Raw genomic sequence first — 12,515 nt, 5'->3', positions numbered from 1 at the left:
AGTGAGTCATAGGCCAGAGATTCCTAGGAGTCAGTGGGGATGCTGCACTTCTTCAAGGGAGCTTTGAGAATATCCTTGAATCTTTTTCTCTGTCCATCTGGTAATCTCAGAGTAGACCGTGTGTTTCAGGAGTACGGTGTCAGGCAACGGGACAACATGACCACTGAAGGTGACTGAGAGTAACTAGGTCCTCAGCGTTGGGGATGTTAGTTGGGGAGAGGTGTTGACCTTTGTTCACTTATCCTTTCAGTGGATTTGGAGGATTTTGTGGAGATGTCTGCTGTAGGTAGTCCAAGTCTCAGAAGAATGTAAGAGGGCAGGGAACACTGCCTCATAGACCATGAGTTTTGTGCCAGACTTGAGGTCTTGATCTTCATTACCCTTTTCCTCAATGGACCAAAAGCCCCTTTACTGAGATTTTGGCAGTATCGTTTTCCTTGGTAAAGACTGTCATCTTCTTGGTCCCAAATTAGACATACATATCCTCTTAATGGAGCCATTTAATATTTACATGCAGTTGAAGGCTTTCAGTTTCCTTTTATAGTAACTGCCATTCTCTTCACATCATTCCTCTTTACCTGTCTTATTTTCCTTTCTACTTCTCTCAGTGAACTATATTGAGCTTGGTTGCAGCAGATAATAGGAAAAGCTACTGGAATATTGGCCCTTATTTCAAGGGATTTGTAGTATTTGTAGTAGGGAAGTTTTACTGCAATTCTATAGATCACTCCTGCAGTACTGTCAATAATTTTGGTCTCTTTTTAAAGAAAGATGTTATTTTATTGGAGGTGGTTCAGAGAAGGTTCACTACAAGGAATGGTTAAACAGGATGGGACTCTACTCACTGGAGTTTAGAAGAACGTTAGAAGAATGCTTAGAAAGTGCTAAATCAATGCTGTGAGTCATCCTAATAATTTTTGTGAAAGTCAGGTAAAGATCAAGATCTTCATTGGGAAGCATCACAAAACAGCACTGATGGATTTCATTGTGCAACACATTATCTATTGATGCATTGCAAGTTCTCATAACTGCTGGCATTTTAACCAGGAGAGTCTAATTTTTCCAGCCAGCTCTTAAAGGGGCATACCAACTATAGGAGAGTATTACTATTGGATGAATGGATGTTGCATTGTTAGGAGGGATTGGGAGAGTGCTCCTGTGGTCAGAGGCACCTACTGATGAAGACCAATGCCTGCAGGAGCCATTTTCTATGTGCATTAGGGAGACTTTCATGCCAGTAAAACAGATGCTTGGGCAAATCTTGCTGAAATGTCAAGAGTTGAATTTCCCAATGAGTGCTAGAATACCCAAGAATGTGCACAAATACTTTAGAAATGCACAGCAATATTTTTCTGGAGTTGTACCAAGGAATTTCTCGCCTGATGTAAGATGATTGGATTAAAATCATTAGAGATAGGCAATAAAACATAGTACTTGTGGGGTAGATGATAATAAGTGATGGTTATAGGGAGTTGAATTATCAATGCTTCTCTTTTGAGTACTGTTTGAATTCTAATATGTTCACTCAGGCAAGCCAAGTTCAAAAATTTTATCACTATGCTTTTGTTCTATGCTGTTAGTGCTTGGGAAGACATGTCCAGTTTCCAGTCTTAAGTTTCAACTTTATCCATTGTTTTTATGTGACAGTTTTCTTTCAAGTTTATCAGAAAAATTCACTTTTAATTACACCAAAATTGTCTCTTCTTCCAGGTATGTGGTCACCTTTGACTATTCCATTTCCTTTTCTAGTTTTATTTCTGGTTATTGTCACGTGTAAGTTTCCCAATCCTTATCTACTTGCTTCACTTCATTTTCTGAGATCTTTAGCAAAGGTTCCTTCTTCGTTAGATTAAATACAGGCAGAAATATAAACACTGGAGGGGACATTATAGAAAGCCTTTTTACTTTTGAAACTACATTAGCTGGAGATCAGGAATGAATATATTCACTTTATTCACTGATTATCCCTGATCTACATAAGTCTTGTTTAGCTCCCATTACTAGTTCCAAAAACAAATCAGAATAGACATAACAGTACTCACATATATCACTTGCTTTTCAAACCTCTTCTTTAAATTGTACAACACCGCACCATCATGTAGGTCTCTGGAAGGATAGAAATATCACAAGAACCTTTAACACAATAAGAACACAATGCAAAGGCATTCTCTTGCAGGCCTTATGCCACGGTGTACTGTGTAAGTGCCTACACACATTCCATCCAATAGCTTGTGTACAACGTGAATGCCTCTATGCATACCGTTCAGCGACCTGCATGTCAAATTATTATGGACTGCACTAATAGGATTGTGTTGACACTCTCTTTTGAGATTCTTCCACCTCATCAGTAGTCTTTAAACAAGTGTCATGGACAAAAAATGAAAAAGGATAAAATATAATACCAGCTGGAGTCCAAACACTTCACTGTTGGGCTCTTAAATCCAAGGTCCTCCTGGACAACATACAAATGTAAATCAATGCACCCATTAACTTATGTGTTTCAGGTTGCTGGTTCATGGGATTGTGTTGAAACAAATTAATTACTACATAATAGCAAGTTCTGTCTCAGCCGAAACCTAGGTTCACAAAACTTTATCAGAACTTTATCAAACAGTTCCAGTTTACCTGGTTCTCCTGCAAAGCCCATCCCTGTTATACTTCATTAATTCCTTCCCTACCTGCAGGATCTTTGCACTGCAGTAATCAGGACTGTAACGAAGTTTTAACTACCAATGTGCTCAACAAAATTAAATGAAATGTATATGTGAATCATGAAAGTACTGACACCTAGTACTTAGCATGGTGTAGGTTGGAGGAAAGGAAGAATGAAAAGTTGTGAGTTTGAAATCCTGGGAAATGTACGTTGGATAAGTAAATGTCCATCACACTGCAGAGTAAGGGTATTGAATTTAGTTGAACTTACTCCAGCTGGGTCATGTCTTCCACTCCATCTTCTTCTAGATGCTTCTGAAATTGCACCAGGGGCTGAGCACCAAGGGAGTACATCTGGAGCCAAGTGCAAACCACAACAGCAGAAGCAATTAATTCCTTTGCTCTGACATAGTAAATCAAGAGCAGTTTGTTCTTCAAACTAGATACAACTACACCCTTAAACCAAGCTCCCTTCCTTCCATCCACACCCTACATACCATCTCCCTCCCCCCTCCTCCTTCCCATCTCCAATCTCAATCTCTCTAATTACCACTACATGCTTTCCTCATTCCTAAAACCTGCCATTCACTCTTTCCCTCCCTCCAAACCACTCTCCCTTCCCCCTTAATCTCCACTCCAATCAGCAATCAATCTCTCCTCAACCCACCTACAATCTCCTCTACTCTCCATCCTCTTATCATCACCTCACCAATCTTTATCGTTCCCTCCCCATCATATTCAGAGAAGAGGGAGATAGATGAAGTATATGGTTTGTGTCTGTGGGAAGGGATTTGGATGGAGGAGGGAGGATGAGCTCCAATAGGGTACAATACATGATTTGCAACAGATATACATTCCTCTGAGGCACAAAGACCCAGTGGGTAAAGTGGTCTAACAATGCAGCACAGGAGAAGTTAAAGATAAATCTTAGGAAAAGGTTCATAAATGTCCCAGCAAAATCAAAATGCCCAAAGACTAGGTTTGTTTTAGAATTCAGCAAAGACGACCAAAACTGATAAAGAAAGGGGAAAAAAAATTAGAGTAAGAAGGAACATGAAAATAGTCTATAGGAGCTGTTATAGGTATGTTAAAAAGAAAAGACTCCAAGGGTGAACATGGGTCCCTTACAGACAAAGATTAGAACATTTATAATGGGGAATAAGAAAGTGGCAGAGGAATTAAACAAATACTTTGTGTCTGTCTTCACAGAAAAGGGCACAACAAATCTTCCAGAAATACCCTACAACTGAGATTCCAGATGAAATAAGGAGGTAAAAGGAATTTGTGGTTAAGGAGTACAGGAATAAAGACACTTTCCTGCAACTATGTAGGGCCTTGGCAAGACCACACCTGAAGTATAATGTGTGATTTTGAACTCCTTACCTAAAAAAAGTCTACATTTGCTATAATGGAAGTGTACTGATAATTCGCCACACTAATTCCGGGGATGGCAAGTCTGTCATACGAGGAGCGATTAAAAAATCAAGACCTCTATACTTCAGAGTTTTGAAGAATGTAAGGTAACCTCACTGGAAAGTACAAAATCCTTACAATGTGGTAGGCATCTAGATTGAGACTGAGGCATAACCTCAAAATAAGAGATAAGGCAATTTAGGACAATTTAAGAATGAGGAGAAAATTTCTTCCATGAAAGGGTGGTGAATCTTTGGAGTTCTCTACCTGGAGGGTTGTGGATGATCAGTTATTGATTTCATTAAAAACAGATTGATAGATTTTGGACATTAGGGGAATCAAAGAATATAGGGATAAGGAAGAAAAATAATATTGAGTTTGAGGATCAGTTATGATTTTATTTGAATGATAGAGCAGTCTCGAGGGCTGAATTACCTACTCCTGCTCTTAATTTTATGTCTTAAATGTTCTTTCAATTATGCGTGAAAGAGGGGTAACTTAATAACAGTGTGTGAGAAATAGTGTGGAGTTCATATGATACAGTGTCCTGAACAGGAGATTCATGTAGAAAAACAAATGTTTGGTTAATGTGAACCAGACTCTGAATTCATGGAGCATTCATCATTCAGAAAAACACCATCAACTAAAGAGATGACTGAATTATTAGCATGAGCTCAGTACCTCTAAAAGATGACTAAAAAATTATCACTGCTGTTGGATCCAGTTATTTCGAATCCACAGGTTCTTTCAGGAATCCAGGAATAAGGTTGAAAACAACTTGGTGCTTCACAAAGTTTTATTGGAAGGTTTAAAACAAAGAAACAGTCACAGAGCACATGGCCCTAGTTTTGGTGAGCCGAGACAAAGGGAACAAAAGATGAGCTCAGGCCAGGGGGGAGACGAGCAAGAGAGAGATTAACAAAAAAGCGACACCTCTTATACCTGAGATAAGAGATGCTCTTTAGCTAACAATAGTCCAATCAGGAAACCTATTAGATACTTGTGGCCAAACCAACCAATGAAAAAACCACATATTCACCTGACGGACGAACCAATAAGCTAGCAAGCGGCCATTCCTTGTGCTGCCACTTGAGGTGTATTAAACATTATACATGTTTGAAAAACTAACTAAAACAGTCGAATCCAACAATCCCCCCTTTGATTCTAAATCACCCACTTAGAATATATTATAACCTGGAAATTCAGCGGCAGGAAAAGACTTATGTTACAAGGATATACCCTTGTCCTTCAAAGCATTTTGTAGCCCAATGTCATGGTTAGGCAGATCAGTGGATGCACTTGCAGAGTTTGAATAATTCCTACTAATGATTGCCTTTAAACAAGTAATAAGGATGTAGATTGTTATAAGACATATCAGTATGAACATTATGACTTGTATTAATGAGGAACCCCAGGTTCAGAGACTTGAATGAATCCAACCAAAAAGATCCCATCCATCAGACTGATGTATTTTACTTACTTCCCCTACGAATGTGATCTGCCAAATTAGTTATGTCTTCGGATTCGTCAGTATGTAATTACAACACTCCTTACCTATGACTGCACATGTTCCCTCTTAACTGCTAAAAGGAAATCTAATGCCATACGATTTAAAGAACCATCTTACGCATGGCAACCACTTCTGTTGGTACCTTTCCCAATGCTTCAGCAGTGTCATTGGCTTACTTTTCCTAAGGCTGCAGCAACATTTTTAATCTCTCTTATGCTCCTTGCAACGCCATAAAATGGGAATAAAATGGATGCAAACTGATCTCCCTCTGAAATGTCTCGTTTAGCTCTAGACTTGGGAGGTAAAGGTAAAGTGTGTATATGTCTCATGGCAGGAAAAACATACCCTAAATAGCAAGATCCTAACCAATTATGTGGGAGAGATGTGTAGGCTCACTTCCGCACATAAAATATGTATTGTTCCATGAGCTTAGACCATTTCTTATTACTTTACAGGAGCTCCGTTGGATTGTAGTATTTCCTGATTGTCAATAAGATGCCAGAATCATTACCCCATTTAGGACAGTGTAAGTTGTTATGGCATGAACTATGCCCTACTGGAATGGTACCTTCTGAACTCAAGCAATAGGTAGCTTTTATAGTAAACACATGAAAAGATTTAGTGACTTTGTCATGAACACTGGATGCAGATATATCCAGGATAAGACATGACTAGGGTCAGATGTGATGTTCCTGAAATCATGCTGGTTATTTTACATAAATAATCCAGTTTAAAATGATTTGTGGAGGACATGATCATTGTATATTTATGTATCCCTTGAGAATAGGCATAATGTCTGCCTCGCCATGCTGGGATGCTTACTAAAGAGAGCGCATGCTTGCTCTGGATCTGCAGGAATGCCTAGCATTGGTGAATACTTGAAGTATGTGGTATATATTGACACAACCAACAGTTAGAGTCATTAACAGCATCAGCAAATTCACGTGATACTCACAAGTACACATTATGAGTCATCTCAACTGGAACATTATGAGTAGAAAAAATAGATAAAAATATAACAACAACTAGTATTAGGATAAACGTCATAATGTCCAGTAGTTGTCAATTTGTTTGAAGTCTTCTGGCTGGTTAGTGATTTTCTCACTGTAGCCCAGCAGCGTAGGCACTGTGACCAAGAGGTTACTAGCACATTAACCACAGCACTTGTTGTCTTCGTCTGGTGCCACTTTAGTCCACCCAGGAATCAGGGTGTGTCCTCCTTCCGATGGACCGCTCCAAGCAGCAGAAACCTGTTGGGAAGCAGACTGAACCGCTTGGGTTAATTTCAGACAATAATCGACGAAACTATCACACAATGTGTACCACATGTCCACTGCGTCCGAAGTTGTACTTCGAACCTGCACCATCCAATCAAAGTGCCTCATTCTTTGTGAGGTAGGGGATTGAACTTGCAGCTGAGGCTGTGGTTGGAATTGTTGTTGTGGAGGCTGTGGTTGAAATTGTTGTTGTGGCTGTGGTTGAAATTGTTGTTGTGGAGGCTGTGGTTGGAATTGTTGTTGTTGAGGCTGTATATGCCAACACTTTTTTTGCACTATGTCCCTCCTTACCACAGAACTGACATCTCATTTTATTACCTTGTGGTCATGGCCCAGACCGATATTGCTGTGCATTGCAGTCCCACTTGTACTGTTGGTTAGCAGGTGTGGACAGTTGGTTCATCTGTACCGATCTTATTTGGAGTTCGATATCTCACTCCACTTGTTTGGTAGTTTGCACCAGATCACTGCAGGAAACAGCAGCTTCACTCCAATTTGCTTTCGTTAGCCTCACCATTTTGGCAACGTTTGGTTTCAAGCCATCCATGAATGCTGACTTGAGGGGGCCATATTTGGATTTCTCTATATTATCTTCAGTTATTCCTTGAACCCCTGAATAATTGATCCAAACCGTCCTATACCGGTCTTCGTATTCAGAAACATCCTCTGAAGCCTTTTGTTTGCAATTGACCACTTTCCTCCAAGCGATCTGCATTGGGGCCTGTTCTCTCAACCCTCTCTTAATTGCATTCCAACCACCTCTTAGGTCCTGGCTGTCAATCTCCCATGCCGTCATCAATTCTCTCACTTAACTGCCTGGTTTGCTGAGAAGAACAACATAGTGGTCAAAATTTGGAGGCCATCATATGGATGCAGTTGGCATATGTTCTTGATTCGACGAAGTTCAGTCCAAGTCCTTAAGTTTCCTTTTTTAGAATGTGGAATTTCTCTGGACCATTTATCAATTTTTTCTGGATCCAGTGGTTGATGGTAAACCTCGTCTCCTTTCATAATCTCCATTCTCATTCTTGCGTGCTTTGATTGCCTTCGTTTTTATTGGGGCAAGTCGTGACATGGCTGCCAGACCAATTCTCTCATTGTCAACATCATCACTTGAGTCACCAGAGGTTTCTGTTGAGTCAGTGTTACATCCATCCCGCAGTACCGTAGAGTCCCAAAGGTGGCGCTGTTCCGGGGTCTGTTCAATGCTGTGCCCCTGGAGGGACCGCCCACTGAAAGTCCTGACTCTGTGTACTGGAGCTGATTCAGTCTGCTCTGGCGTTCCTCACATTTTGCATTAAGCTGGTTACATTTATTGCTTTGTTTTCTCACTCGTTCAGTTAATGCAGAAAATTGTTCTTTGGACTTCTTACTTTCTCTATCATACTGTTCCTTAAGCACGTTACACATTTCTTCCTTCTTCCCCAATTGTTCAGTTAATTTATTTATTTGGCTTTTTAGCTCCGTATGCTCACTTTCAGATTCAGTGATTCGGCTTTTTAGCTCAGCATGCCCACTCTCATATTTAGTGATTTGGCTTTTTAGCTCAGCACGCTCACTCTCAAATTCAGTGATTTGGCTTCTTAGCTCAGCACACTCACTCTTAGATTCAGTGATTTGGCTTCTTAGCTCGGCACACTCACGCTTTCTTGGCTCTGTTAATACTGCAATAGTCCAGCCAGTTTTTGCCTTTCCCGACCACATTTTCTGAATCCTTTTCCGTATCTTTCCAACATCACTCATAAGCCAATCTTCACTAGACTTGGCAGCAACAGCACACTTCTTCCAGATTGTTTCATTAATTACATTAAATTGATATACTTTATCCAAGTAAGCACCTAAACCCCCAGTCATCAGTTCTCTCTCAGTTGGAGATGCTGTGGTTTGTTTCTTAACTCCAGCCATTGTTTCAGTTCAATCTCAATGAATATTCTTCACTTAGAAGTTAATCACAGTTATCAGTAGAGTTTCAAACCGAAATACTTCAAACAGCAAGGTAAAATAGAGTTTTCTTCTCACTCTTAAACTTCCTTCAGATGGTGTACTGAAGCAGAATCCGATGATTTCCCCAACAATTCAGAAATGGAAGATGCTCTTATCTTCTGTCCGTCTGAGGGATTTTCAAACTCTGTTTTTCATAACAATCCTGCCGACTACACCAAAATTTGTTGGATTCGACTGTTTTAATTAGTTTTTTAAACATGTATAATGTTTAATACACCTCAAGTGGCAGCACAAGGAATGGCCGCTTACTAGCTTATTGGTTGGTCCATCAGGTGAATATGTGGTTTTTTCATTGGTTGGTTTGGCCACAAGTATCTAATAGATTTCCTGATTGGACTATTGTTAGCTAAAGAGCATTTCTTATCTCAGGTATAAAAGGTGTCGCTGTTTGTTAATCTCTCTCTTGCTCGTCTCCCCCCTGGCCTGAGCTCATCTTTTGTTTCCTTTGTCTCGGCTCATCAAAGCTAGTGCCATGTGCTCTGTGACTGTTTCTTTGTTTTAAACTTTCCAATAAAACTTTGTGAAGCACCAAGTTGTCATTCCTGGACTCCTGAAAGAACCTGTGGATTCCAAAATAACCGGATCTGACACTGCTCACAATTAATCTAAAATGCTGAATGACATCAGTCTAACCAGAGAAGACAGAGTGGGAGTGAGTGAAGCTTCAATAAACTGCCTTCTAGAAATATTTGGCTGTAAGCAAAATGAACTAACTGGGATATTGCTTCTGAACCTGTATCAATTGGAAGTGACAGGTCAACCTAGAAACCGATCCTAACCTGTCATTCCCTACTCTGAAGTACAATCCAACTCTGAACATTTAATTTGAAGCTCACTCTGATCATCAGGTAAAGGTATACCATATAAAATGCCTGATCACTGGATTGGGAGTCTCATATAACTGTGACAGTAACAACAGTAACAATACTTCAAAAACAGGCCTTGTTATCTTCTAATTAAAACTCCTGGTCTATTGTTACTGCTTGTCACTTTGTTGACTAGCATTTTGACAATGAACTTTTCAGACTCCTAACCTTCAGCTCTGGAGTAACTATCTGTTTTCAGTTACAAATAAAAAATGAGGAAAGTCAATTGACTTATTCTGTGGTTTGAAAATCTGGCTAAATGAATCAAAGCTCATTGTTAACTATCTGTCTCTTGCCTGAACATCAAGCCTGGAGTTATTCTGCATGCAGTGCAAACTACAACCAATCTTTGCATTCACCCATTTGAAGATGAATGGACTTTGATTGAGAGCTGTATCTAGCTTAGAATGTTTATTAGCCTTTGATTTAATCCAACATACTCAATGCCACTGGGTGAATAGTCAGCCATGTGCTCCACTCAGCTGAGTGTATACAGTGGGTGGGTATAAAAGCAGATGTGTTTAATTGGATGGGTGCATAATCAAGTGAATGTATACCATAGAGTGGGTGTCTGTAAGATCAGAATACACCATATTAAATTTCTAAAAATATGATGCTTAGAAAATCAATTGCATAATTTCCAGAGTCTTGCAATGGAAAATCAATCATTGTTCTGAACTGAAACTCTTTCAAGTTCATTTTGTGCCACTCTGGAAATACAGTCAGGTGTTTCATGGACTCAGTTACCCTCACGCCATGATGCAATTTATCCATGCTCCATGCCAAGTTCCTTTTAGAACATTGCAGGATAATTAGACCATATTGCCTTGAGAGCACCAACCCCTACGGACTCCCAGGACAACATGGCGTTCCCTTCATTATGATGCACTGGGACACCCACCAGATAAATTATTGATTTACCTTCATCCTTGGAGCCTTCGCTTGCACTACATGGATTTCTCTCTAACCCCAACTCTTCCCTTCATCTCCAGCTCCCACCAAATCATTTCCAGCCATCACTCTCTTACAGTCCCATATGGGGACTGAGGGTGCACCTCCACACCTAAACCAGTTTCAGAAAGGAGTATCAAGTGATACAAAAAGTTCTTGGGCTTTGGGAGCAAGTGATGTTTTCAATGGAGGGCCAGTGAATGAAATGGTCATTGGCACCCTAATGCTGGGCCCATCTAGCCCACCCCTTAGATTGCTCTAGAATTTCTTGTCAAGACATGTTTCAATGAGATCATTTCTTATTCTTCTGAACTCAAGAGGATTTATGTGAGTTTCCATAGCTACACCTTTGATTTGAAGGGAGTGTTCAATGTGAGAACAAGTTAATTTGGGTCGAGGGTGGTGATGAACTTTTCTTCTTTCCTTTAGGTATCCAAGATAGCAAACTACAAGCCTTGAATTCTAAAATGTCTCCATTTCTTTATCCCCCTTCACGTTACTCTTACCTGACCTCTGTCCCTAGTCTTACCCTTTGTTATGTTTCCACTGTCTCCTAATCTTCACCTCTCTGTTCCTGGACATTCAGTCCTCAGTAGAGAATCTCAGTTTCATCCTCCTATCCTCCTGTGTTCTCATCTCAATCAATTCATGATATTATATTGATCTCTTCTTCTGCCACCTTTGCTTCTGTGCACTGTCTTTAGATAGAAGCCATTGCCCCAAGTCATGGATTCTTTCTTCCATCTTCAGAATTCTCAATCCACCTGGACCCTTCCCTCTAACCTCTCACCCTCCCTGGATCAATTCATCATAAACTATTAATGTGACATTGATCTTCTCAATTTTACATTGCTCTTATCATTCCAACTTATCCTCCTTTAAACTTGCAGCGTTCCACTCACTGAGGACCAACTCCTACATTGTTATCCCATCTGCTGTCAAGGGTCATATTCTTGTTCTTTAGCGAGCAGAGGGGGAATACTAGCTCTCTGACTCCTCCTTGTATCTCCCTCTGGACCATGATCCCACCATTGAACATAGAGCTGGACAGTCGCTGCCTCTGGAGATCTTCTCTCTACAGCCTCTGAGCAAGTAGCACCCCAACCACAAGGAGCCTGTTTTACCTCTTTCCTAAGATCCACAAGCAGATCTGTCCTTGGAGACCCAAGTTTCAGCCTGTTCTTGTCCCACAGCACCTACTTCTGACTGGCTAACTCTATTCTTTCTCCTCTCGTGTAGTTTCTTACTACTCACATCCGTTATAATCTCTGCACCTCATATGGCTTGTGCTTTGCATGTCCTTTGTGGGATATGTGGTTTCACTCATATTCAGTCTTCTTCCCTCACATTTTTCTCTGTTATAATGATGATTCTATTGGCACATTTCCTGTTCTCATACTGAACTTGACTGTTCTATCACCTTTGCTGACTTTCTCAACATTTCTGTCTTCACAGGGTAGGTTAATGACTAAAATCCAATACAAGCCAAAGGTTTCCACAACTAACTTGACTACACCTCTTCTCACCATGCTTCCTGTAAGACTACATCAAATTCTACCAGTTCTCTGGCTCGTATAATGATCCTTGTTCTTCCAAGATATCTTCAATTTCCTTAATTGTGGTTTCCCCTCCATAGCTGAAGGGCTCTCAGAGATACCTGTTCCATTTCCCACACTTCTGCCCAACCCCCTCTTCTGCCACTCAGACAAGGAGAGCCTTCCCTCCTCTTATTCCACCCCTCCCATTGATCCATTCAGTGGATCAATGGATCAATTCTCTGTAATTTCTGCCATGTTGAATGTGTTGCCATCACATGCATTTTACATAAGACTTAATTTCAGA

At 40.3% G+C, this 12,515-nt stretch overlaps 1 protein-coding gene across 1 annotated transcript in view; it reads right to left on the bottom strand.

Moving 5' to 3' along the window:
* The window catches only part of myo15aa (myosin XVAa), a 135,800-nt gene extending 132,794 nt beyond the window's left edge, over window positions 1–3,006 (bottom strand). Inside the window, 2 exon segments of the mRNA XM_052021366.1 lie at window positions 2,043–2,106; window positions 2,924–3,006. Coding sequence (XP_051877326.1) covers window positions 2,043–2,106; window positions 2,924–3,006 — 147 coding nt within the window.
* Between the last annotated feature and the right edge of the window lie 9,509 nt (window positions 3,007–12,515).

The sequence above is a fragment of the Pristis pectinata genome, chromosome 8 (assembly GCF_009764475.1).
Source record: "Pristis pectinata isolate sPriPec2 chromosome 8, sPriPec2.1.pri, whole genome shotgun sequence".
Classification (NCBI taxonomy): Eukaryota; Metazoa; Chordata; class Chondrichthyes; order Rhinopristiformes; family Pristidae; genus Pristis; species Pristis pectinata.
This window is presented reverse-complemented; position numbering and strand designations above follow the sequence as displayed.